Genomic DNA, 27,742 nt, shown 5'->3' on the forward strand with positions numbered 1-27,742 from the left:
GTTGTATAGCAGTTCTAACAGATCGGTTGCAAGCTCTTTAACCGCAGTCTTGCATACCGACGCCTGGCACGTGGTGGGTCTCTGCATGTGACAGATGGTGTCTATGTAATGAGGCAATTAGATTGTAATGAGAATACTCGTGATAGATTTCGTTTTAAAGTTTTAAATCGCTGTAGAATAATGATTTCGCCCTGTATCGCTAGAGCGGAGTGTGGAGGAAGGGAAGGGGGAGGGATCGAACTTGACCATTTCTCATACTCACAGGTTCAAATCATTTACTGCAATGAAAGTTACTGATTCTCTATGACCCTACTAAGCGCAATTTTTCTCTCAATTCCGAAATATCAGGCGCATCGATGTCCTGCTGCTGATCTAAAATACAAAGATTTGTGATTAGATGACATTACAGGTACCCGTGATAACTTAAGAGATACATGTTAGCTCGCTCATTAATTTTACAATGCAATAGCGATTTTTTAACACGATTGTAGGACAATTTAAAGGTATTTCCCAACTAGTTCAAGAAATTTTGAATGAGAGCTGTAGATCAAAAAGGTGCGATCCTCTAACACAAAATAATTTGCCAATTTTTATGTCAACAAGAACGTAACTCACTTCACATTTGTTAAAAACCATTAGCTGCTTCTATTTCATTGGTTGGAAAAGATCCGCTTTCATATTTTCATAAGTAAAACCATTAATTCAAATCGTTCAAACTGAAATTCCACACTACACCAGCCCAAGAAGGTGGTTTAAAAGGAAAAGCCAATCACCACAGTTAAGCAAAAAGAATTAAAACTTTTTTCAGTGTTTGAGGCTACTGCGATTGTACACGACCTGGCCGTGTGCAGCTTAATAACAGCCGAAAGTGCCATCTAAAAATCCGCACTACAGTACTTTCACTTCCGCTTTTTTAATTTCCCATTTGGAAAAGGCAAATCGTTAGCCTTTTATCATGTCTTTCTAAGGTCCGACATGCGCTTCTTATCACGGAGTCTATCGGCAAAGAGTAGGTGAAAAGTTTTTTTTCCACAAGGCGAACAAGGAAAATGTATATTCAGCTATGTCTTAGTGATAGGATTGATTGAACAGGTCGAAACAGTGGACTTTTAGGGGAAGGAGTTACTTTTGTAATGCAGGAATTGTACACGAAAAAAAGATCGTCAAATTAAAGCTCAGTAGTTTTTTTCCTAGGTGGCTGAATTTATTCAAAGGTGCACCGGTGTGATGGAAGGAAAATGTAAACTTACACCGACAACTTTGAAAGAAAGTGAAATTGACGAAAATAAGATGTCAGTAGCAGTTTGCAACAGTAATTTGCATGATTTACAGACAACAAAATTTAACCGAAAATATCTAATATCTGGTAAACTTTTTTTACAACTCCATTGCGAAAAAATAAAAATAAGAATTTTTTTTACCATAAATGATTAATAACTTTATTTGAAAGTAGAGGGTACACACAACAACGAAGCTAACAACCAATTGGTTCTTTTAAACATGCGCATTTCGAATTATAAGTAGGAGGCGACGTAGGTTAATAACATACAAAGTTCAACAATAATTTTTTTTGCCTTTGTTGGTTCTATGGAAACAAGTTAAAACACTGTAAAAGGATACTGCAAGGTAAACTCAAATTTTTATCGCCTTCAAATTAGAGCCCTTCTGCTGTAAGATCCAATTGCAGCTTTAACATTTTCACAAAGGTAAGAGAATACTTTTATCAATGTGGCAAATCTTTGTTTTCACGACAACGGTTTTTTCCCCAGAGACAATTGGAACGGGATAATTTGGCAAATATTTCCATACAGATACATATGTGTATATAGTATATGTCAGTGGAACGACTCAACCTAACCAGCGACATGCAAGGTCAGGATAGTTAGGGAAACGTTGCTCGGAAAAAAGAAATATGCATAGTTTTGCTACAGAAATATCAGCAAAAGGTACAAGAACAATTCATTAACCCGTTGTTTGTCAAAAGCCCGTTTCTGTTGCGATAGGTTAAGCTGACTTAGGAACACTTTACGTAATTTTCCTTCGCACGACTTAATTCGGCTGACATGAATATCTTCAATGCGCAGATTCTTCACTTCTAAATATTTCCGCATTTCCTGTAAGATCGATTCAGCCTTGTAAACTTACCGCATCATAATTTAGGTCAAACAAAAAAGCAGTTTTCAATGAAAAACGATATCTTTGCAGCGACTCAGCATTTACCACAAGCAACCAAACTTTTTTCTCTCCGCTGTAATATTGAGATATTCGTCAACAATCCTTTAAATCTACTGTATGAATGTTCGTGCTTGTGGACAGAAAATGACTCCATGTTTCGCCCCTCCTTGATTAAACAAGCTCCTCATATTTCTTGTGTATGGAGTAAGTGCATTAATTGCTTCCACTATGAGAAAAAAAATAGCATAAATAGACTCAATTTTTTATGTGCTACGATAGAGATGATGCTGGGGCTGATTTCGGAAAGAGAAAAATAAGTCACTTTCCCACCTTATCCACGACATACTTTCATTCAGTGAAACTAGAGTAAAACTTGATCTGCTTGTTATTGCTAGAATAAGAGACATATCTGAAACTTGAAAATATAATATTTTGCTCATGTTTCTGTAGATTTTAGTTTGCAACATTGCCAGATAAAACCGATACTGTTCTTTAAGTTCTTTCAGGGTTTCATAATATTCATAAATAAGTGTTTTACCTTTTCAAGCAGTTACGTGAATCAACCTCCTTGTGTTTATGTGTCGTAAGAAAAACTGGGCAGGTGTTTTGTTGAAGAGGACATTAGGAAAACAAAAGAATATTTTCCGCCAGAAGAGAGTTGGTACTATGGTCAGAGAGCCAAGAACACCACTTTTACACTTTTCTTAAATATGTAATTCGGTGGACAAAATGCCGCTGAAACAGAAGTGGTTCTTGTGTCATATCGAAAGCTGAGAATACTACTACGATAAAATATATCTAAATGCAATAGGTATTCATAATATTTTTTTTCCTTAAAACATAATTGGCGGGCCGCTCCTATCCCAAATTATGAAAATAACTCTTTTGAGCTTCTGTGGCCGTGAAAAATAGTCGATGGTGAAAGATTGAGGGAAACTACAACACAAATCAATGCAATAAAGCATCAAATGTTAGTGATGGAAATCCTTGCTTATCGCACGGGTCCATGAAAGAGTGAGGCCGTATGTTTACATTCATGCTTTTCCCTACTCCTAATCTTTAGAAACCTGATTACAGGATTTAACGTTATTTCGACTAAGCCTTCCAATCATGTTTCTTAAATGAGCTATCGTATTTACTTGATCAAGCGCCGAGGCAATTATTCAATTTTTGCGTTTCTGATGCGAAGTTCATAACGTTGCGGCATTTATTTCAAAATCATATTTCTCCAGTTTACCACGATAAATCATTTTGTGACTCAGAAACTTCTTTTAAGTTCTCAAGTCTCGTTTTTAGATAAAAAAATTTCGACGGAAGGTGGAGGTAACCGAGTTATATGATACTTGATATCCAATTTTACTATAAACTTCGAATAAATGCAACATTCTTCTGATTGGGTGCGGTGTATATACCAGGGCGGTGTTTACTCCAGTAATATGGTTGTGACACAAAACTGTTATTGCAGATGTTGTTGCCACAGGCTCTGCTCACCGCCACGTTAGCTTTCTACTTCATGCATTCATCTCTTGGTTCAAGCAGTGTAACAGTTACTCCCTCACTCACAGCAACATCAAATTCAACCATTGGCACGACCTCTCCAACTGTAGTTAACAGCACTACTACCAAACAGGGTAATTCCGGAGGCAGCTCCCTTCTCTCTAAGGATGGACATAGAATGACTACCGTATCAATAGCGAAGTCCGTAGATCACTCTGTCAATCAGACCGCCACTGTGTCTATTGGTTACGGTAAGAATATGACGGTACAGTTAGCAAAAATAACAACTTGGTTTGATGAATACTTACAGTTATATAAATGATACTTCGTTAGACAAATAGAAACTTATGAAATGGTTCTACAGGAAGCCTTATTTATCATGCTCATTAGCGCTTTTTAATGAAACCTACGTCGTTCAAATGAAGACCCAAACCTGAATATGACCAGACTGATAAGTACCTGGATGGAAAAGTTAACGACAACTTACATCAAATACATTTTAACCGAAAAAAATTGCTTTGCTTGATTCTGTAGCTGCAGTAAGGTGGTCTTCTTGGAGAGTAGAAAATACCGATGATTGCCAGAAGAAGTGTTGTGACACAGGGGGCCCAGTGATTCGCCAGATAAGAAATTGTACGATCATAACAGAGCGATGCATAGGTCTCAATAGATGCTCACATTATGGACCCGTGGAGCGAGATGTATCGTGTTACACAGTGTGCGATTGCATGCACAGTCTAGGTCAGTTGTTTTCATCATTTTGTTTCACTTTTGTTTGAAACCAAAGCCCTATGTCACTAACCATGTGACTGACTGAGATCCCATGTTATGGCGAAAGACAATTGAGACGTGGTAACATGTAGTGAGCCGAACATGAGAGTGGGAAATGTATCAGAGAAATTAGTATACCTAACCAAATGACAAAAACTATACAAACAGCACACATTACTTTGTGCGACATATTTGACTCACTTTTAGTCCCTAGATATAAAGTTCTTTTTCCCTGTCGACAAAAGAAAAGAATGTAGAAATGGTTATTAGTTTATCTCAACCATACTTTTTTAACCCACATATCATTTAAGATCGTATGAATATCAGGGAAACTAGTGTATGTTTGTCTTTATCTGTTCCAGGGCACTTCTTGGCTGCTCCGGTGATTATGACGGTCATGTCCAATATTCTAGCGGTTACTTGGTAGAATGTGGCATGCAACTAAAGATATGTACTGAGTTTGTAGCCAATCACCGTCGTGGATATGTTTTAAAGGATTTTTTTCTGTTCCCTAACCCGCGCTTATTTTGCTCTTTTTGTTAACAAATAAGCGAAAGTTCTTTCTTTTTCTCGTCACGAGTGTGGGACAAAGAAAAAAATTCAGTTGGTCGAAGGCCGATAAGCGCAAACCTAAGACTAAGTTTTAATCCGGGTTTCTTTATTTCCTTGTACAAAAGCCTTGTTGGGATAATTTTTTCTATTCTTTTTAGAGCATCTAATAATCATATCCTAGACAAAAATAATAATACTGAATTTTCTATAAAAGCTTTCATATCTAAAATCAGATTTCACACTAACCCTGGGTTATCTTAACCCAGCTTTGTAACAAGCAACAAGTGCGAGAACTTTTTAACTAGAAGACAGAAAATCAAGCTTTCTTAGAATAAGTTTAATGTACCAGTCTTTGTCCCTTTTGTAAAATTTCATATTATTTGTGGTTAAAAAGAAGCTTTTTTCGCGTACATCATATTATCAAAAAGCTATACGTAAGGCATTACTGTAGTGGGTTAGATAAACTAAAAGAAAGAACTCAAGAGAGTTAAGCTCTGCCTCACCTGCGCTCAAATCTCATCATCGAGGTTAAATTCTTATGGTGTCGTTGGCGAGATTTTCCAGAGTTCTTTAAACAGTCACATGTTGATAATTCTCACCTAGAACTATGTTTATTTAAGTCTGTTAGAGTTAAATTTTTTAAACTCTTTAGCTCGTGTTCTTTTTGGTTTTCCTAAACGGTAAATGTGTCACCAATATGACTACCATGATTGCTACATTAATTTTCGAAACTTGATTCTTTATTCTTAGTAAAATACTGTGAAACAGCGCTGAGAAAAGGCCATTAAATTTACCATAAAATTCATTGAGAGCAATTTTTTTTTACTTTGTGTAACTTGAATTTTGTTTAAAAGGCATAAATGTAGATTATTGCCTACTTTACTGACACGTTAATTATGTTAAAGGTATCTAAGAGGTGAATTTTGTGAAAATTTGATTGAACTCCATTAATCTGCTTCCGATTTGTTTTCTTTTTTAACGTTGCATATTTCATGATGGTGTTACTGTATTTTTATCAATACTTCTTCTGTAATAGCCATGTAATTTTGCCGATAACCTAAAAAAGGGAAGACCTCTCTAAAAACCTTCATGCCACTTCCTTTCCTGCTTTGCAACTGCTTGAAATCTGTCTTTCAATTTAGCACAATGGAGATCCAGGATTAGTAACTTAATTGTAAGTAAGAATTGCACAAGGGAAGGGAGAGGATGGATAAAATAAATCGATTGTTGTTCGCCTCTCCTGATCAGATTTAATATGAAAAATATGAAATTTTTCTTTTCATGTTTCCTTGAGTTATATTGAGTTACCTTGAGGTATGATCTTCGTTATTCAGAGACGTTCCTCATCTACTCCCAGGGAAATTTTCTGAAGTGAGATGAATGAGCTGATGTATACAAAACAGAGCATTTCACTTTTATCCGATCGGTGGAACGGATTATACAGTTTCTTTAAAACAAAGCTTGGTCTGAGCTTCAGATTACAGCTCGACGGCGTCCATCTGTATCGCAACCGAACAAATCTGTCTTCTCGTACTTTCTGCCTGGAGGAGTTGAGACTCGAATGTGAACACGTTCTGGTTTGATTATCAAAATCTTTAACTCAACTCAAATCTAAACTGGTTTTACTTGATATAAGATTTTAAACCTTTACCCACCCCTATGGTTAATTTAATCTTTCAGGCAATAAATTTTCTTGCGTTCTCTTGCATGGCTTTCAAACCCTACTGACCTACTTTGTTTTCTTTCGGACATATTTCCGTTACTTAAAATGTTAAATCTGGAATGTAGTTAACGTCAATAAGGACCCGAATCAACAAAGCCTATGAAGAAATTTAATAATCATATCAAATTCAAATAATTCAAATATCAGATTTTTTTAAATTTTTTGTACCGCCACTGAAATAAACACTACAAATATGTAAATCGAGCCACGAGATACTCATGCGGCAGTCTTGGCAAATTCATCCAGCCCTTAATCATTTTGCTGAAGCGTTCTGTAACGGCCTTTGTTGGTAGCTAATTACTCAGTATCGGGATAAGATGATGTTGTTGATCTTATGACTTATGAAAAGAAAAGAAAAGGAAAGCAATTAAATAGGATGCTCTCAAGTTGCATTGAGTTGGCATAAAAGACTCCAAACATATAGAACTAACACCATGCATGTTTATAACTTTCCTTTTGTTTTAATCATACATCTCTATCAGCTTGAAAATTCAAAGTTGATTTTTCGATTCAAGACAAGAATACATGTTTCTACCCGAAAATGAGGATGCCTGGTTAATAATGTTTAGCTGAAGTTTTGGAGTATAGAACACCTTCTACTCTATCAAATTGAGAAATCTTCTTCCTCAATATTGCGTACTGGTCACTCTAGGAAGTTTAAGCTTTTACTCTTGCTGATTTGCAGACAATGAAAGATAGAGGTGAAAACTGTAGATTAAAACAGATATTTCAAAGATAGTCACAGATTGTGTGGGCGAGCAGAGTGATTATTCGCAAAACCCACTGTTAAGTACCAACGCGCTTGTAAATAATACAATTACCTACAGCCACTCTAATGTTAAAAAAAAAATTATTTTTAATATTTCGTTTCCCAATCGAAATAAAGAGAATTTGATAAGATAATCTTGGGTTTTGAAAATGTAAATAAAGACGAGAAGCGGTATCACAAGAGCATACACCAAGCTTATTATTTGTAATCGCATTTTCAGGCTTTCCTGATTTACACAGACCCTTAAATTTCAATTTGACATTTTTGCTTCAATTTTCATCATCGATAAAAATGAAAGCACTTTTTACTTTCCTTATAGGTTTGAATTCATGCATAGAAAGGGAAACATGGTTACACGATAGAAAAAAAAAACATTCCCACACGGCTGAATTACTTAGTTAGGGTGTATTTTCTAAGAAAAGAGTGATAAATAAGTCTTTTTCTTGTGTAATAATGTTGTTGTCATTTATTAGTAGGTGGATTGATAATTTTTTAGATCTTCCTTTCAGAAATGAAAGTTCATAAATTATTAGCTAAAACGCCAAAAGCAGCCAATTTACTCTACTCTGAACGATCGAGTAAATAATTAATTAGTGGAAAGAGTGGTTGTAAATTCAAACAAAATGTATTATTACTTTTTATTGTGCATGAACTTGACCAGAAAAAATTGTAAGTTTCCTCTGAAGGTCTGGTTGAAGAAAGACGATTAGAAATACTGTTTAAATAAATGTATCTTCACAATTTCCCACGCGAGAATGTTCAGGAAAGCCGATCCCTGTACAAGCAGGTGGAAATTTGTGATATTTTTCAAGATGTTTTGTCGCTTTTGATTGGATGTTAGGCGCCAAAGCTAATTGGCTCGTGTTTTAATAACAGTTAATTGGCTCGTGTGCTAATAACGTTTAAGACCTCCAACACATAAATTGTTTGCGCGAAAGCCTGAAGCTTCTATTGAAGAAATTTCATTTACAAGTCAGAGCGCTTTCCCCGATGTTTGAAATGGACGGGTCTTCAAGATAACATGTAATCTGCCGGTTAAAACACTTGACCTTTCTGAAGAAAGACGCTAAACGAAATTCAGAATTGATTTAAAGTGAAGACAATTAATGAGAAGCGCCAACTCGAGTGTAAAGGAAACAGACTCAAAGTAATTCGTTATGAGCGAGTCGAGATCATCTTCACCCCTTCTGGGGAAAGAAAGTAAATCCAACCAAGAAGGCTCCGGAAATGAGTTAGAAAACAAAACTTCTTCTCTGGAAGCATTTTTCAATATCTTTAATGCCAACATGGGCACTGGGGTTCTAGCTATGCCGTATGTTATACGTCTGACCGGCTACTGGGGAGTCATTCTCATCATTATTATCGCTGCTCTCGGTAATTATACGGGCAAACTTCTGATCTACTGTCTTCGGGAGGACACTGCTTATGAAAACCTCTCAAAGGCCACTTACGCCGACCTGGGTGAAGCATTCTGGCCCCGATATGGGCGCGTCATGGTGCACATTACTAACTTCTTTGAACAGTTCTCGCACTGCACTCTATTCCTTATCATGTGTGGGACTGTGCTGCACCACACGTTTCCAGATAGCTTCGTGTCAGAGAGCGTTTGGATCGCGGTGGTCTCCATTGCTGTGTTGCCGTGTGCTGGCGTCCGTACAATGAAGCACATCTCTTGGATCAGTATCTTAACTGTTATCGTGGCTCTGGTCACTTCGACCTGTGTGTTGGTATTTGCTCTGGCTCACTTTCAACAATGGAGGACTCACGAACTAGCTCCACTGAAATTCAAAGAAATGTCCATTGCCATGGGTATCATCGTGGTAACCTATTCATCACAGGCTTATCTACCTATCATCGAAAAGTCCATGCGGTATCCAGGAGAGTTTAACGCCATCATGGATTTCACCTATACTCTGGTTACCATTATCAAATTCAACTATGGAATCCTGGTGTTCTTCTGTTTCAGGGAACACACAGAGCAGATTATGACACTTAGTGTCCCACATGGTGCGTTCCGCATCACTCTTTCTCTCGCAGTTATCGTCACAGCACTTCTGTTTTATGTGGTTCCCATGTTCACGCTGTATGACATTTTTGAACACCAGCTCAATATTCCTCTGTTTGCTGAACTCAAAGATGAGCCTCTCCGATGCAACAGGAATTCCATGCCAAAACTGGTGTTCAGGTTCATGTTTATTTTGCTCTCTACTCTTGTGGCAATTTTCGTGCCTCATTTCGGTTTACTAATGGCCTTTGTCGGCAGTTTCACCGGCACCATTTTAGTGCTTATATATCCGTGTCTTTTTCATATTAAGCTTCACTATTCCACTATGCCTTGGTATCATATATTGTTCGATGTGTCAATAGCTGTGTTTGGTTTAGTAGGCTGTTTATGTGGGGTGGTATTTTCTTCCATTCAGATCGCTAAAGAGTATGATTTTTATAGAATGTGGGGAATCGAGCCGGATGAGTAACGAGGCTGGAGACTTTTGTTTCACATAAAAGAAAAAGTATTGTTATCTCAAAAACATCAACAGCTGGGAGACTATTTCAGATTTAAATCTTGACTGACGTCAGAGAGCTTTCAAGATGGAAATAAATAACCATTCACTCTCATTTTTGTTTTTCTGAGCGGAAACGTTTCCTTGGAAAATATGTGAGTCTTATCGCGCTAGCGGTACTGACTTAAACAACAAACTAAAAACCAGAGAATTTTGATTCAAAGGGAATAAGATATGTATTTTGATATCCTCAGCCTTTCTATTTTAATTTTGGGACGGTTTGTAGCGGTCAGGAAATGCTAATCAGTCGTTTTTACAATCGAGCCGGTACAGCTGGCAACTTTGACCCTAGCTTTATTAATAAAATAACTCTTGGTTTGCAAGAATGGAAATAACTTCTTAATGTGGGAATATTTTCTAGAATTGCTACATTTCGGTGTTCAACTCGTAGACTTAAAATGCTGACAAGGATTCGAATTTTTATTTTAATCTAAATGAGGATGTGAAAATAGGATCGAGGAAATTGAGAGCAAAGGCGACCAAATGTTGTGGCAAATGAATTCAGAATATAACGTGTGTGTCACAGGAGTATAACGATGTTAGTTATTATCATGAAAGAAATATAATAAAAATTCATTTCAAGGGACTATTAGCTTTTATAAGTGAAGTAATACTTTACTGCGAAGAAAGATACCAACACATAGCTGAACTAAAAAATATTATATTTTGATTAAAGAGAGATAAAAATCCATTTCTAACCAGCTCGCCAGGGTAAGGATGTTCGGATAAACGCTCCAACAGAACAGAAACGGAAAAGCTCTTAAAAAGGCGAGGAAAGTCATATACTCAGCTAAAATCACACAGGAAGGAAGTTTATAGCGAAATTTTGTTCAGCCAGAGAAGGTACCTTACGGCTCACACTTTTTAATCAATTTTAAAAATGATTGACTTGGTTACATCGTAGAAACATACTGTACAAGACTGGTCCTTTCTTCAAATGGATTCTTAAAATTACTTCATCAAGTATTATTTTTAGCGAGCTTTCTCTTAACCCTTCAACTCCTAAGAGTGATCAGCTTCTAATTTCTCCTTACGATATCACCCCTGAATGAAACACTAGGGTCCCAGGAATCAAGGAAATGATCACGAACCTGGGAAGCTCTTGATTTTTAAACAAATTCTCCTTGTCAGCGATTCAGGAAATGAAAAGAGAATAGCTACGGAATCAGCGGCGAAAGCGCACGACGTTTCGATAATTCATGACTGTAATTTTTAAGGCCAAGGTAGAACCCGAATTAACGTCGTAATTTCCAAATGCATCTGTGAAAGCGCTAATTAGGTGAAATGACACCTTACACACACAAAGCAGTGGAGTAACACACTACGAACATTTTTTCACGTGTACAAAGAAGAAAAACACTCCTGTTAAACAATAACGACCCGCGCATGAATTTTGTAAAAGAAGATTTCGTATGGATTAAGGTGCATGTCCCCACTTCTGGGGACTTGCACTCTTGTATTTTAATTAAGAGTGTGATGGTAGTTGTTTTGTTTTTTTTAATCAAAGCCTTAAAGTAATGTAAGCTGGTGGTATCCGCCGCTTTCGCTCCCTATCGAGTTCGCCCCTACCTTATACCGTGTTCGCCCCACACTTTTCGAGTTCGACCCCCACCAAGTCGAGTTCGCCCCCAGATTGAGTCATGTCTAAATTAGTTGCTATCGAACATTGCAAACAAGTTAGAACCGAGTTTATCTACCGAACATTTCGTGTTCGTTAGATAAATCGAGGTTGGTTTGCATCTTTTCCAGTCTGAATAATAAGTTAAGCAATGTTGTTTTGATTAAGTGTGGTTCTCTTTATCACAAGCTCAGTTTATACAGTTATTTCTGGTATTCCCAGATCCCACGCATAGTATTTAGTTGAATCCGTCAACCCAGTTCCCAAACAGGTTCACGCAATTGCCGAAATTCAAAATGGTCGTCGCTGACGTGACATTTGGTACATTCTGCTGGTGCCTTCGTCACAAATCAACTCATCTGGATATCACTCAATCAAGGGGCGAACTCGACTTGATGGGGTCGAACTCGAAAAGTGTGGGGGCGAACACGGCATAAGGTAGGGGCGAACTCGAAGGGGCGAACTCGATAGGGGGCGAACGCGGTGCAATTCAAGCTGGTAGAGAGAGTCAAGGCAGTTCAAGCGTACTGTCTAGCATTGCGTTTCTACTTTAAATTAACATAGCTTGCTGACTTTCTGTTGCTCTCCGATACCACACATGACTGCGTTTGTTGCGAGGAAAGAATAAGCAATCCCAAGGCAAAGCCATCCTTGGAATCGAACATTAAAATTCCCTTTGAAATTACACAATTGATACCTAATGGTAACTGAACGATTTGAAGCACTGTGGCAAGGTTCCTCCGAGAAGAACGTGCGCAGGAGAGACCACGTGACGGCCGCAATAATGTGAAGGTGGATGCTTACTTCGAGTGACATTAACCAGGAGCTTCGAAGAGGACTTCTGGCTAAGTTATTTGTGAACGATTTGAAGCACTGTGGCAAGGTTCCTCCGAGAAGAACGTGCGCAGGAGAGACCACGTGACGGCCGCAATAATGTGAAGGTGGATGCTTACTTCGAGTGACATTAACCAGGAGCTTCGAAGAGGACTTCTGGCTAAGTTATTTGTAAACGATAGGACTGTTAGAAAAGGTCTTTACAGTATGCTGATATGTACTAAACCTGCAAAGCCTTTACAGTACCAGCTGACCAAAACAGGCCGGAAGTCATCCGAAGTCGAGCCGATAACGGAAACTGGTTCATGACGAACGGAATTCTTCAAAACTACGTATTGACCGATGAATGCAGATAAGGACACTTAGAAGCTATTGGCGCGCCAGAGTTGGTGAAAGACGGAGCTAACAGACAAGTCCTTGCTCAGTTTGGAAGAAATGTAACAAGAACTTCAGCCGTGTCTCCAACCGCTGGCTTGGTCCATTACACTACTGTAGTAGTGGAATGAATACACGAGCATTCAGTGACTTGCCGCTCAAGCTCAGCGTCAACTTAACCCGGACGAACCGTGGTGTTTATGGAGCTCCAGCACACCGAAATGCTGTTAACCCAGCAGCCAATACATAGCTTACGACGCTGCCTGCTTAAAGCCCTTTTCTCAACGTAGTGGAAAATGCAATCAGTGCCCTCAAAGCGGCAATAAAGGCAGAAGTGTCAAGACCCGCAGTTCAGCAACAGCTGAACGATAGAGAGGAGGCAAGACGGTAGGCAATAAAAAAATTATTTTAAGAATAGGGAGGAGATATATTAACTCTATAACAGTTAGAAAGAGTGCCCAATGGTTTAGATTTATGCAAACCTATATACTACGATGTCTTAGCAGTGAGCATCTCGAAGTATAAGCATAAAAGTATATAGAATTTTCATTACCCTTACTTCATGTATTTTGTAGTTAATGAAATTTCTTTCTCGTAAATGAACAATAAGAGGCAGCAATTGTTGGTACATTATCTTTAACGATTGCTATTCCCATTGAAGTAAAACTACATCTGCCTTAATAAAACCAAGCGAAATGTTGTGTTTCAGGGTTTAGGTGTCTGATCAAAGCATGTTGCAACTGTAAAAGAATTGCAGAAATAGAGCTGTTTATGCAGCCAGAACGGTGGTAATTGTTGCGACTAGAAATGGGGGGGGGGGGGGGTGGGAAGGGGTAAAAGAGAGAGACAAATTTAGCAAATTGCTCGTGAATCACATTATGCTGACAGCAAAGCTCCATAAGATTGTGCAGTGTGCTAAGTTCGGTGGATTAATTGGTCTGCAATTAGTTGGCCTTCCAGTTGGCAAGAGGTCTAAATAAATCAACAGCGTGTTAACATCAAACGTATTTAGGAAATCGTAAGAAAAAAAAAACAGTTTAAATATTGGCGAATACAGAAAACCACCTCCTCATGTGACAAAAAGTTCTTTGAACTGTAATGAAAATGTTTTATCTCAACGTTGGATGTCTCTTATTCTTGAATATTCGGAAATTCTCGAACACCAACAGGCTCCTCACGAGCTCCCCTCGCGTGTTTTGGATCTTCGATTGCTAGTGGTTCTCCATGTCAACTCGAGGAGCCCACATAATCTACATCGCAATACACACTTGAAATGATGATTAATGCTTCGGTTGTTATTAAAAGCGGAGCTTTTCATTCCTTTGACTTGATTTCGTCCTTGAACATGCAGCTTGAATAAACATTGGCTTTTAATTCTTACAACCGATTCGTTGATCTCTGATTTCTAACCCTAAGACGATGTTAGTGGAACGATTGAATCGTTACATAAACACTTCCGAGGACTTGGACTCTCCTAAGAATTGCATTTCAATAAACTGTGTAATAGCTTCTTTTTTTTCCTCAATCAAAGCCGTAAGGTAATGTAAGCTAGCGGAGAGAGTCGAAGGCAGTTTATGCGCGCTTTTCAGCATTGCTTGTGGAATAGAGTATTTCTATTTTAAATGGATATAACACGCTGACCTTCTGTTGTTCTCCGATACTGCATATGACTGCGTTTGCCGCGAGAAAAGAAAAAGAGATCGCAAGGTAAAGCCATCCCTGGAATCGAACTTAAAAATTCCCTTCAAAATGACACAACTCGCGGCTCAACAAGATCCGTTCGTGCTTATGGTTTGCCGGCTAAATTTACGTTTAGTGTCTAGAGAATACAGTGAATGAAGAAATAAGAAATGTAAATTTATTTTTCTCTCTTACAAGCTGATTTTTAAGCATATTCAGCTTAAAGTTTCAGCAAAAAATTAGTCGAACCACTCACGTTGAATTTTTCGTACGTTTTAAAATAGCATTTTGATGTCGGGTTCCAATGCATGGATGTAGCGCTGGCTCTGATGCCTCAGATGTAGTTTGTATATAGCGTCACGAACGGCGAATAAAAGAAAGGCCAGCAAATTGAGGTTTCGTACTTTCAGGTAGCCGTTTTTTTTCGGGAGCCCGTATTTTCTGACTTCTGCGGTGAATTTGGTGGCAGAGTGCTAAACTGAATAGACTTGGGCGAGTACGAGTGTTCTCTATTATTTGTAAACAGCCGCCTGAACTCGGTGAGTGAAGGGTTTGTAGGGAACTAATTTGGGAAAGAGCAAGAGAATAAAATATTTCATTCAATGATAAACTGGAAAAATCCTGAACATTTCATGGGCTTCTTTACACAACACGTAGGATCAAGATCAACCAATATCCACAGGTTACTCAGAAAAACAACAAAACAATAACACGCTCATTAAAAGGCTTAACTTCAGAAATTTTCCTATATTCCTAAAAAAAATGTCTGACTCCTCAAAAAGAACACATCCAGACGAAATTGCATCATTTGCTACCGCGACAGAACACCATGCCGTCTCTCCACCACTCCTTGATGAAGAAAAGTACAAAACTCAAGACACTTTTGCCGCAGACAGCATTGAATGCGGCAAAACTGGATTGTTCCAATCCTCCAAGCAAAAGTTTCGGGAGAGCAGATCAAGTTTCAAAAGCCGAGTCGTCCCTTTTCAAAATGTAAAGTATCAGGACGGTGACAAAGGCATCGTCATAACACGCATCTTTGACCGAAATCGATTTAGCCACTCGACAAAACCTCTTGGAAGTTACGTAAGTATACCTCTTCCACCTGGTTGTATACCATCCGAAATAATGGTACCAGCAGGAGAAGTTGAAAGTCATGTTACGTTTAGGGTCACAAACACCACATAAACGAAGAAAGTATTCTGCGTGACAGTAAAACGGAGTTTGACTCAAATGCTGCTGTCAAAAAGAACTCAGGCTCTAAATGAATATCTACAATACTTGTACTAAATGACTGTGACTATATGAAAATCATATATGTGAACTGCAGATAAAGAGGTGAATATGAAAGCGATTTTCGCAGTAATGAACACAACTTGAGCAGTTGTGAAAATAAGACCTGAAAAAAATTTAAGCCTGTACGGGATTTAAACCCGTGACCTTTGCGATACTGTGCTGTGCTTTAGCAACTGAGCTAACAAGCCAACTGGGAGCTGATCATTATGTTGGTTCCAAATAAACCCGTGAAGTGATGAAGAAATGACTGTGAATATATAAAAATCGTATTTGTGAACTGCGGCTTCATTACTGCGAAGATCGCTTTCATATTCAGTAGTAGTACTCTAAATATGCCTACATGAAGAGGCAAAACTAAGGAGCTGTCATATCCCTTATGCCACAAATCTCATGGCTTTTCCTTCCTTGATGCCAACATGGAGATTAATCAAAGCTACATGAGAAGCCCTACACATGCTGCGCTGGACAGCTACTAACCAGTGGAAGAAAATGACCTTAACTTCTCATTATATACGCCTGTTGAATGTCTGGTAAACCAGCTGACCTTATATATGTAGTTATAAAACCAAAACGGTTCTCCCTAAAAACAGTTACTGTCAAAGTAGACAGTCACATTCTTGGAAACTTAAACTTGAAATTATTATTGTGACGTAAAATGAACTATACTTCGAGTTTCAAAAACTAAATTAGATACCAAAATGTATTTTTTTCTGTCTTAGGACAAAGAGACTGACTATGAAATTTGACTGCCAAAAGTCGTATCATGTAGCACCGTTTATAAATATAGAACGTGACCAATTTTCAAGCTTGTCTCGAGTCACAAATAAAAATAATTAGTGCAAAAGTTACATTCAGGAGACCACTTATGTTCTGCATACCAATGAAAGCAAAACACATTCCTAAAAATACAAAGGAGTTTTTAGACAATTCTCCTAATCATTAACATGGATAGTAAAACGGATTGGTTTGGAAACCGGCTAACGAGCCGAACATCCTAGTCAGAAATGCGTGATGTCATGGGCAATGCGAAGAAAGAACCATTCTATTGGGGTCTTCAAACAAGTCAATAACATATTTCAAAGATCAGAAATGAAATGTTTTAATATGTTGTTATTGTTGGAAATCTTGCAGAGGTCATTATGGCATATTTATAACTCCGCTAAAGGCGATTTGCCAAGATGGTGGAGTCCATATTAACAAAGAATGGCTCAGGCTCCTGTGGATTACAATGAAATTGTAGCATCCTCTTTTCCTGTAAAAAATGAAATAGGACAGTAACTTAAAATTGGCTTAAGAAATACCTGAATTCTAACAAATGTCACATTAATCATACATGCAACAAAAGTGAAAAACCTGAGAAACTTCAAAGGACTGGTGCGTGATTGGTCAAACATGAGAAGATTATGCAAATGTAACATTGAAATGGTATCATCTTAATCTTTGCCACTGAATGTATCCGTTTAGGCCTGTGATAATATACATCATAGTGACGAGGTTTGTACTTTGAACTCCGAATAATTCCACAGGATTGTCTCATTCACCTGAACATTTCTTACAGCTTGAAATGTTGAAAAAGAAAACAGAAACCCACCTTTCAACTTTTGTTACATGCGAAGGTGAATGAGTCACACTATCAATTATTCCTGACAAACTCTAATATAATCACCAAACTCACTCAATAGAAAATAGAGATTCACTAGAGAGTTGACGCCCATAATAGTTAACAGATCAACACACGGCAGGGAATTCCACATCCAGCTGAAATAGTCTAAGTTTCAAAATATTTTGTTGTCGCCACTGTGCTCGGTAGATTCATCGAGTGCACTTGATTAATTTATTTTGTAATTCCTTCTCATCCACATGCTGCGTAAGGCTCTCTTAATAAATTTTAACATTTTAAAGGTTGTTGTAGATTTGAAGGTAAAGGCAGTGGGGGCAGAACTTTCATTATTACTGTACTGCAACTGTGCTGTCGCTGAAGGTGTTAGTGTTAGTGAATCTTTCACAGTACATAAATGGTGTCCACCTCTAAAGAATACTATACCCTTACATGATCCACTATTAGTATTACTGCTCTTGATACTAAACCATATGATGTTAGTATACAGACTGTTGCTACAGTCAATTTTCCTTAATTTTTCCCACTTTCTGCTTTCTCCATTTATTTATCTGTTTTTACTACCATCCTGAGTGGTTCTTTAGAAATCTCCTTACTCTAAATATATCCAAATGTAATTTTGTTATCTTTGGAAGTCCTCAGAAACTGAATCGCAATAAGATATTTTGGTCAAAGTAGAGGGCACTTGCATTGAGAAAACACAATCATTCAAGTACCTAGGCGTGACATTCAACCAATCTATGTCATGGGCAGATCATATCGATGCTATTAGCACGAAGATTAATCAAAGGATAGGCCTAATCAGGAGAATCAGGAATGTATTGCCACTACAAACTAGAGTTACCTTGTACAACACCCTAATCCTCCCTCTTTTTGATTACGGAGATGTTATATGGGGGGACAAGAACAAGGACACCATAATGTCAGAATTACAGATCCTACAGAATAAAGCTGCTAAAGTTCTGCTGGGGCACCCACCCCGAAGCTCGTCAACCGAAGCACTGAGGAGTTTAAATCTCAAGTCACTCTCCGCAAGAAGGTTTTTTCATCGCTGCATTGCAATCCACAAGTGCCTGATTGGGGAAACTGATATTAACTTATCCTAAGCTAACGCTGTTCAACAACGGGAGACTTCTTGACGCTCGTCGTATAACGTGAGGCTCTGATTACTTGTAACAAATTTAGAATAGTGGACTTCTTTTTTAAAATTTTCCTAGAATAAGTAATGTGATAATTCTCTTCAGTACTCTTTCTTTCAATTTTGTCTCGTTCACGTCCGTATCTACTCATGATTCACTTTTATGAACAAACAAAGCATACAAACTAAAGAGGTCTATATACAATAAATATTGTGACGGATAATCCCCAACTCTATCTTTCCTCACTTGGTGCATGCCAACAAGGGCTGTTCTTAAGACTTCGGCTAGTAAACACACGGGTCCAAATGATCTGTGCTCAGTAATACACTGAAGCTTGCTCCCTGCAATTTCAATGATAGTTCATATCACTTAGTTAGCAGTGTGAAATAAATCCGTCGCGGGCACTGCGCTTTTCTTTTGTAAAAAAATCAAAAATAAAACTTAAGAAACAAAGATGTTATTTCAGAAGAATTAACTACCTTCCAGATCGAGTCAATCACCCAGTACTTTCATTTCTTGACAGCACATACACTCGTTTTCTGCTGGCATCTCTTGACAGTTACCGCATGAGCACCACTCGAGATTTCCAAGAAGTGAGCGCGTAGATGTTTCTCCTTGAATCTCTTCCTGAATTTCTTCGTCAACAGAAATTTCTTCTTCTCCTGAAGGCGAGCTATGTTGCGGCTCAAACATGAATGGACCAATTACACCGTCTGGATGAAGATCCGAGTCTAGAATTGAGTCATTATCGCTCTCCTCGCCGCGGCTTTCTATGTTTTCATCCATCTTAGTCGAGACTACAATGTTTGACTTTTGCTACGTCATAGCTACGTCATAACAAAGATGGCGGATTTCAATTCCAAAATGTCAATTTTTAAAACGTGATTTCTGGCAACAACAAAAACACTTTCAGCTCAAATGAATAGTCAGTTGGGACAAAGCAAGCCGGGATCCTTTGATCTGAGCAAACTTATTCTAGACCGTACTTTTATTTCGTCTTCCAATTTTGTACACTTGTTTATATTGCTACAGGCGTTACTGTTATTAAGTCCACTTTTGTTACTGAACCCATTCATGTTACATTCGTCTCGTTGTTTTTCATTCATTATAAAAAGTTACACCGTACAGTGTTATTAAAAACAGCAAAGAAATGAAGTCTAGGGGCAATAAATAGTTAAAACTAATTACATGCCCTTGAATTTATTGAATTCTTCTCTAAGAAAAAAGGCAAATTTTAGTCGAAATTCAACAGGAAAGAGTGAAAAGTAAAATCAATGTACTAGATCATAAAATATCAAAATAGTCGACTTTCTAAAGTTTAGTGCTGAGACAAGACTGAAACAGGTCCCTTTAAACAAATTCAAGAGTTACCTTTTTCCTCCCAATATAGGAGAGCCATTTCTGTCAGAGCATCTATGAGTTGTTTGGAAAAAATCTTCTTATACTAATTCTGAAAGAAACAGGATTCAAGTTTTGAGGACATGGACCAGCCTAACTAGGTTACAGCACATTGAAGTCGTGCAATGTTCAGCTGGTGTGTAATCAATGAAGTCAGGCAGTTTAATGTGGCCACATTTTTAGTAATTGGGAGTAATATGGTCACGAAGATGTACATTGTTCATTATCCTAACAACTTTGTTTTATTAGTCTCACCAACTGTGATAATTGAGAGTCGTAATTATTAACCATAATATGCAACGAAGATGTACATTGTTCATTATCCTAACAACTTTGTTTTATTAGTCTCACCAACTGTGATAATTGAGAGTCGTAATTATTATCCATAATATGCAACGAAGATGTACATTGTTCATTGTCCTAACAACTTTGTTTCATTAGTCTCACCAACTGTGATAATTTAGAGTCGTAATTATTACCCATAATATGCAACGAAGATGTACATTGTTCATTATCCTAACAACTTTGTTTTATTAGTCTCACCAACTGTGATAATTGAGAGTCGTAATTATTACCCATAATATGCAACGAAGATGCACATTGTTCATTATCTTAACAACTTTGTTTCATTAGTCTCACCAACTGTGATAATTTAGAGTCGTAATTATTATCCATAATATGCAACGAAGATGTACATTGTTCATTATCCTAACAACTTTGTTTCATTAGTCTCACCAACTGTGATAATTTAACAACTTTGTTTCATTGGTCTCACCAACTGTGATAATTGAGAGTCGTAATTATTATCCAGAGTATAACCATGAGTGCATAGCTAACACTTATTTTCGATTGGGATGTTATTTAATAACAGATTCCAATCTTGATACTACACTCTTCACTGTTTGCTCACCATCAATTGTTACTTAATCTCTGCCTGTAGAGTTGTTTAATGTTCTTTAATTCCAACTAATGTTCTTTAATTCCAACTTTTATCAGTCAATCGTTTATTTTGATGATATCATCATGAGGGCTCCTAAATTCGTAATTGACGATACTCTTTTAAATAGGACTATGTCTTCTACTAATCAGCACTAATTTCACTTCTGCTATCTCGTTCGTTACGTTGGCGCACAAGATGATCAAGAGTATCTTTACCTTGTACCATTAATCCATGTTGTTCTATCCCTACGAGTGCTACTACTATAAAAGATTTATGACTACATTTCCTGCTGCCAGTTCTAAAGTATTCTATATTTCATATCACCTTTGACTTTTACAACACCTTGTATTGCTAGTGATACAAATTTACCAACCTCTCACGTTCAAAATTAAATCTAAGCTAGGTGGTTACCATCCCTTCTATTGTCACCATACCTTCTATACTTACTACATCTCCCTCTTTGACTAAAACTTCTACTAACACTTCCCTTTTTCTGTTGCTATATACTTGAAATTTGAATATACCAATATGTAGGAAAAAAAAGGAGCCGTCATATCCCTTATGCCACAACTCTCATGGCTTTTTCTTCCTTGATGCTCACATGAGGGTTAATCCAAGCCACATGACAAGTATTACACTTGCTACTCTGGACAGATATCAACCAGTGTGGGAACAGGACATTAACCCCTCGCTGTACACACCTGTTACGTGTAAGGTAAACTAGTAGACCTTATGTTTATGTAGCTATAAAAATAACCTTTATATGTTTGGAACAAATAAAAGTACAATTTAATCCTCAAAAAAAGTAAATTTTAAAGCAAACAATCACATTCTTGGAAACTTGAGCTTGAAATGATAATTGTAACGTAAAATAAACTATACTTCACGTTCCAAAAACTACTCTCGAGACATTGGATATATCAGAAAACCGGGAGACACATAATTAGAATGTACCTTCGATACCTCTGTTTTCCCGAAACGTACCATTTTTCTGTCTTAGGACAAAGAGAGTGACTTTGACATTTGACTACCAAATGTTGTATCATGTGCAACCGTTTATAAATATAGAACATGGACCGATTTTCATATATATAAATAATTGGCGCGAAACTTACATTTAACAGACCGATTATGTTCTGCATAGCAATGAAATTGAAAATATTTCAAAAAGAAAATCTTGAGAACTCTAAAACCCCGAAACTACAGAAAGTCACAAACGAAACAATTTTTAAGGCAATTTGCCTTATAAGGCAAATTAGTGATAGTATATGGGATTGGATTGGAAATCAGCTAACGAGGCGAATATCCTGTCAGAAATGCGTGATGTCATAGGAAATGTCAAGAATGAACCATTCTGTTAGGGTCTTCAAACAAGTTAATAAAATATTTAAAAGACCAGAAATGGAATGTTTTAAACTATTTTCTTGTTGAAAAATCTTGTAGAGGTCGTTATGGCATATTGATAGATTCGCGAGAGGCAATTTGCCAGCATAGTGGAGTTCATGTTCTCGAAGAATGACTGAGGCTCTTCTTGATCACTATTAAATTTCAGCATCCTCTGAAAAAACTGAAAAGCGACAGTTATTTAAAAAATTGTTTCCACAAGAAATACCTGAATTCCAACAATTATCACAATAATATCACATGCAACATAAGTGAAAAACCTGACAAACCTGAAATGACTGGTACATGTTAGTCAAACTGAAGAGATTCTGAACATATAGCATTGAAATGGTATCATATAAATCTTTAACATTCCAGTGCTAACTGTGGCTGTCCAATTATACAGCTTCAGGCTAATTACAGAAATAAAACAGTTCGTGCAATATTCAAAACAATGGAAAAAAGTGTGTTGTTACGAGTACACATAAACATCACCAAGAAGAAACGCATAAGCATAGGGAAGAATATAGTTTGCAATTTCCTTGATACTCATGTGGCGTGCAGCTCTCTCACTGGAATTAAGTTGTTGTAGAAGATAGTGGAAGGTGAATCTTTCATTATTACTGCAACTGTACAGTCGCTGAGTGTGTTATTGTCCGTGAATCTTTCACAGTACATAGGGGTTGTACACTTCTAATTGTATACTGTTACTCTATTAGGATTCACTGTTAGTATCACTCTCCTTGGTACTGCTAAACCATGTCATGTTAGTATACAGACATCTTCAATAGTTATGAAAAACAGTTATTGTTTTTTTGATTTTCCTAATATATTCACATTTACTACTTTTATCGATTATTTAACTGTTTTGAATACCATCCTTTTTTACTGCAATTGTCACTTTTACCAATCCTTCTACTGTTATCAGAGGTTTTAAGTGCATTTCACATTCGTTTTATATCGTCTCTCTTTGTTTTTCTATTCTGCTCCTCTAGTTTCTAATCGTTTGAATGTGACACTGCCTTATTCTATCGCTACCCTTTATAGTTTAGATGTATTAAACTGCTTTGATACCTACAGGTTTAGATGTACTGTTTACACTGGAACTATACTGCATTTTAAAGTTTTACCACAGCTCCTATTGCTGTCAACCCTTTAAATATTATTACATTTTCTCATGTTCCTTTACTATTAAACCCATCAATATACCTTTAAATATAATTGCAGTTCTTCTACTGTTGGTGCATTTTTTTTGTTGCTCACATTTTACTTTTTCTGTGCCGCTCCTTCTGGTTCCAAAACTACTTTCAACCGCCTTCTTATTAACAATATCTTCTTTTCTATGTTACTACTTCCTACTGAGCCAAACCGCTTAATATTAGCTACATGCTCCACTGCTGACTATAGCTTGAACTGTTACTGCACCATCTATTCTTACCACATCTTTAACTGTGAACATATCTTTCACGTTCGCCACAAGGTGAAATGTTTCTACATTTTACCTTGTTACTGTACTGTTCTTAATAAATACATTCTATGATTTCCCCACCTGTTTTCCATTTTTAGGGCCTCTTCTGTTCCTTAAAGTTTCAATTCATGCTACTTCCCTCTCTATTGAAGCTTAAGACTTAAATTTATTTCATCTTCCATTTCTGCTACACCTGTTAATATTGCTACACCAAGGTCACTGTTATTAAGACCTCTAATTCATGTTGCATTTATTTTGCTGTCTTTTATTCATCACAATAAGTCAACGTAAAGTGTAAATAAAAACAGCAAAGGAATGAAGTATAAGGGAAACCGACGATTAAAACTAATTACATGCTTTTGAATGAAATTACTGCTATTCTGAGAATAATGCAAAGGGAAAATGGGAAATCTTAATCGATATTCACCAGAAAAGAGTTAAAAGTAGAACAAATATGCTGGATAAGAAATTATCACAATAGTCGACCAGCCAGAGTTGAGTACTGAGAAAAATATCCCTGATGCAGATCTCTTTAAATAAATTCAAGTTACCTTTTTTCTTCTTGATATAGGAAAGCCATTTCTGTTATAGCATCTATGAGTTTTTGGGGAAAAAATCTTCCTTTACTAATTCTGACCTATGGACCAGCGTAATTAGGCTACAGCACTTTGTGATCGAGCGATATTCAGCAGATGTGTAGTTAATATAATCAGGCAGTTTAATGGGGCCACGGCTTAAATAATAGGGAGTAATATGGTTATGAAGATGTACGTTGTTTATTATCCTGACTACTTTGTTTAATGGTCTCACCAACTGTGATGATTGAAAGTTGTAATTATTATCCATAATATATGCAACCATGAGTGCATAGCTAATACTTATTATAGGTTGGGATTTTATTTTACAACAGATTCCAATCTTGATACTATTCCTTTCTCTGTTATCACACGTTCAATTGTTATTTAATCTCTTACTGCCTGTAAAATTGTGTAGAAATTCTTCAAATCCCACTCTTACCAGTTCATCTTTTGTCACAGTACAGCGTCTAAATATGTAATTGGTGATACACCTCCAAATTGGACTATGTCTTCTACTGAGCAACACTACATTCACTTCCGCTATCTCGTTCATTACATTGGCGCGTAAGATGAAGAGTATGTACACTTTGTACTGTTAATCCATGTTGTTCTATCCCTACAAGTCCCGCGACCATAGCACATCTATAGATACATTTCCTGCTACTAGTTCTTCAACTTCAACTTCCACTTCCACTTCCACTCATACTTTCCCTTCTACTGTTGCCATAAAATCTACTATAATACCTTAATACAACTGTCCACACACTTTTTGACAATACTTTCTCTTAAGGATTTTACACTTTCGGCTGTTATTACCATAACTGCCACTGTTAGTTTACCTTGTTCAGTCACTACACCTTCCTTATAGGTTACTTAATATTCTACACTGATTTACTCCATCTATCGCTTCTCACAAGTATTCAAGTATTTGTGCACGTTATGCTTTTTTTTTCTATTTTTATTACGTCTACGCCTTTCTTCGGTATCACACTTTCTCCTCTCTCCAAACTTCTAGTACCCCTATCCCTTCTATTGTTATTTCTCCTTTAATTTTTGTGCATTTTTTGAGTTACAATGCCTCTTGGTGTTAAAATCATTACATCTTCCACTTTTACTACACCTTCCTCTGTTTTTGCAACTTTTATATTTCTCTTTCCATTCCCTATAACTTTTCCATTTTACACTCAGTTGATGAAAATATTAGAGTAACATCTTCTGTTGTTTTTGTATAATCTGCTGTTGGTGTTCACCTTATAAATACAGCGCACCAATTAGATCCTACTCTTACTGACCATCTCCCTGTTACTTTAACATCTTCCAACTGTTAATAAACTTTTGGCACTTTAAACCACCTAATGTTATCACATCTTCCACATTTAGCACACCTTCCACCGTAAATTCACGACTTAGGGTAAATTCACTTGCTTCTTTCGATACTTTTCCAACTGTTTCTCCACTTCCTTCTTTTTTACGTCTTCAACTGTTCCTGTTTATTTCAATGATGATAAATCTCGCAGCTGTACTATTACCGCTCAAATTTTTACTACAAAGTCTACGTTGCCACACCTTCGACTAACACTAGTTTTCTTTTGTTGAGACCTTCCTCTACCGTTATTAAACCTTCCACTGTTACAAAATGTTGTTCTATAACAACTTCGTACAGCTGCGAACACGCGCTGACATCAACTACTAATTCACAGTTTCTGGTCCCTGCACTTTCCACCGCTAGCATACCTTCGACATCTATTATTACACCCTCATGCATCTTGAAGAACGGATAGTACGTCGTGTACTGTTACTACAACTTTAAGTCTGTTACTCAAACATCAATTCACTGTTACTACTTCTTTAAAGCGATCACTGTTATTACGTTTTGCACTTTTGCTATACCTTCCATTGCCATTACACCTTACCTTGTCACCACACCTTTAATTTATCACTATCGCTCCCCCCTCCACACTTGCTGAAGCTCTTATCGTCAGTTGTCAATGATTCTACACTCTTTGCTGCTACTACATCTTAACTGTTATAAAAGACTTTTTCTTCCTTCCTTCAACTGTCACTATGCCTTTCAGCCTCTTTACATTGTAAGCTGGTACTAGACAATCGTCAAATATTTTAATGCAATGCTGCCCCTTCTACAACTGGTGTTCCATTAAAATTTACTAGATCTAGTGCTAGAACGCCACCAATTAGCACTTTAAGTAATGTTTTTTACTACTTCTCGTATTTTTCTTACCATATTTCTCAGTTTGATAAGTACCGTTGTGTTGCTTAGATTAGGTAAAAAACAATTCAAGTAGAATTACTAAAGGAAATATGTAAGAAAATGTGAAGTGTTGTACCAATAACGCAACATTCTGAACATTTTTTACAGCAAGGCCGGCGGACAGAAAAGAATATATGGATGGCCCGAAAGGAGAAGGGATAGGGAAAAAAAATCCCTGATGATTGGAGGTTCTTATCATGGTTTGTAAGGGAATTCCATCCCTTCAAAAATGTCATGCTCCAAAATGTTGTTAGGGAGGGAGGTGAAAGGCAAACCGAAAAAAAAACAACAACAACAAAAAAACAACACATAAAAACCAACAGAACAAAACTGGCGTAGAAACGAAACTAGAAAGTGTTCATGAATAATCTCACCTGGCTTCCCTGTGTAGGCCAATCCATTGTTATATAACCTCTGAGCTAGCACCCTGATCTAGGCAGGGAGACTGTTAAAGTAGTGACTGGGAGCGACTGAAAGGAGCACACGGTATTTATACTATACATTGATCAGCTTCAGTGAGTTTATGGCAAAATTCTGTTTTCTCGTTCTTTTACTGTTGCAGTTTTAGTAATTAAAGCCCATCGTTTGTTCGTGACTCTTGAAGAATCGACAAGCTTCGCGTCAGTTCTAGAACATTCGTCACGGCACGACTGAGACTAAGTGTCACGCACGCGCGACACTTGGTATTGATTGTTAATTAAATGTCTTCACGTCTCATGTAAGGTGATCCCAATACATGTTTTTAGTTAAAGCAGATATTAGACTGAGTTGGCCTTGTAGCACATGACCCGAACCATCATCAAACAAAATTCAGTTCTGTCGATGTTGACTGATTAGCAATAGCGGACATTGCGAACAATTTATCCCTATCAGTCTAATTTAGGTTAACTTTTGACCAAAAAAGCTTTGCGTTCTGTAAAAGAATCGAAGAAAATTAAGGGACATGTTCGTAGCCTTCTAAATCTGGATCGACTTACTCTGCATTTATCTTCGACTTTTGTTGGATTCGCCGTTTTTTGATTGTTATCTTAAAAGGTATTACAGCAAAACCTAATTCCTTGATGGTTATAATGTTCTGGGCTTGTCTGAGCAATAATG

The 27,742-nt window shown here is 37.2% G+C and overlaps 2 protein-coding genes and 1 long non-coding RNA gene across 6 annotated transcripts; 2 read left to right on the top strand and 1 right to left on the bottom strand.

Annotated features, from left to right (window-relative positions):
* Positions 1 to 1,587: 1,587 nt before the first annotated feature.
* Positions 1,588 to 5,770, top strand: LOC131785058 (uncharacterized). Of its 3 annotated transcripts, none has more exons than XM_059101904.2 (4): positions 1,588 to 1,706; positions 3,641 to 3,923; positions 4,207 to 4,413; positions 4,806 to 5,770. In XM_059101904.2, the coding sequence occupies exons 2-4, from the start codon at positions 3,641 to 3,643 to the stop codon at positions 4,868 to 4,870; spliced, it is 555 nt and encodes a 184-aa protein (XP_058957887.2). In that variant the 5' UTR covers positions 1,588 to 1,706; the 3' UTR covers positions 4,871 to 5,770. The 3 variants fall into 3 exon arrangements, with proteins under 3 accessions (XP_058957887.2, XP_058957889.2, XP_058957888.2); XM_059101906.2 differs by lacking the exon at positions 1,588 to 1,706 and adding an exon at positions 1,746 to 1,946; XM_059101905.2 differs by lacking the exon at positions 1,588 to 1,706 and adding an exon at positions 1,746 to 1,872.
* Positions 5,771 to 8,431: 2,661 nt separating this feature from the next.
* LOC131785045 (vesicular inhibitory amino acid transporter-like) lies at positions 8,432 to 10,625 on the top strand. The gene has a single exon (XM_059101889.2). It carries the CDS (start codon positions 8,645 to 8,647, stop codon positions 9,959 to 9,961), a length of 1,317 nt encoding a protein of 438 aa, XP_058957872.1. The 5' UTR covers positions 8,432 to 8,644; the 3' UTR covers positions 9,962 to 10,625.
* A 6,309-nt stretch (positions 10,626 to 16,934) lies between these two features.
* Positions 16,935 to 27,258, bottom strand: LOC131785057 (uncharacterized). Of its 2 annotated transcripts, XR_009340257.2 has the most exons (5): positions 27,019 to 27,258; positions 19,980 to 20,058; positions 19,088 to 19,435; positions 18,855 to 18,949; positions 16,935 to 17,103 (listed from the first exon to the last, which is right to left on the bottom strand). It is a non-coding gene; the product is annotated as an uncharacterized lncRNA (long non-coding RNA). The 2 variants fall into 2 exon arrangements; XR_009340258.2 differs by lacking the exons at positions 19,980 to 20,058; positions 27,019 to 27,258 and having other exon boundaries at positions 19,088 to 19,967.
* Between the last annotated feature and the right edge of the window lie 484 nt (positions 27,259 to 27,742).

The sequence above is a fragment of the Pocillopora verrucosa genome, chromosome 8 (assembly GCF_036669915.1).
Source record: "Pocillopora verrucosa isolate sample1 chromosome 8, ASM3666991v2, whole genome shotgun sequence".
Taxonomy (NCBI): Eukaryota; Metazoa; Cnidaria; class Anthozoa; order Scleractinia; family Pocilloporidae; genus Pocillopora; species Pocillopora verrucosa.

Excerpts from the sequence above, each read along its gene's own strand:
- LOC131785058 (XM_059101904.2), top strand. The coding sequence starts at position 3,641 with ATGTTGTTGCCACAGGCTCTGCTCACCGCCACGTTAGCTTTCTACTTC. Across the intron at positions 3,924-4,206 it reads CACTGTGTCTATTGGTTACG|CTGCAGTAAGGTGGTCTTCT; the intron begins GTAAGAATATGA and ends TTGATTCTGTAG. Across the intron at positions 4,414-4,805 it reads CGATTGCATGCACAGTCTAG|GGCACTTCTTGGCTGCTCCG; the intron begins GTCAGTTGTTTT and ends TATCTGTTCCAG.
- LOC131785045 (XM_059101889.2), top strand. The coding sequence starts at position 8,645 with ATGAGCGAGTCGAGATCATCTTCACCCCTTCTGGGGAAAGAAAGTAAA.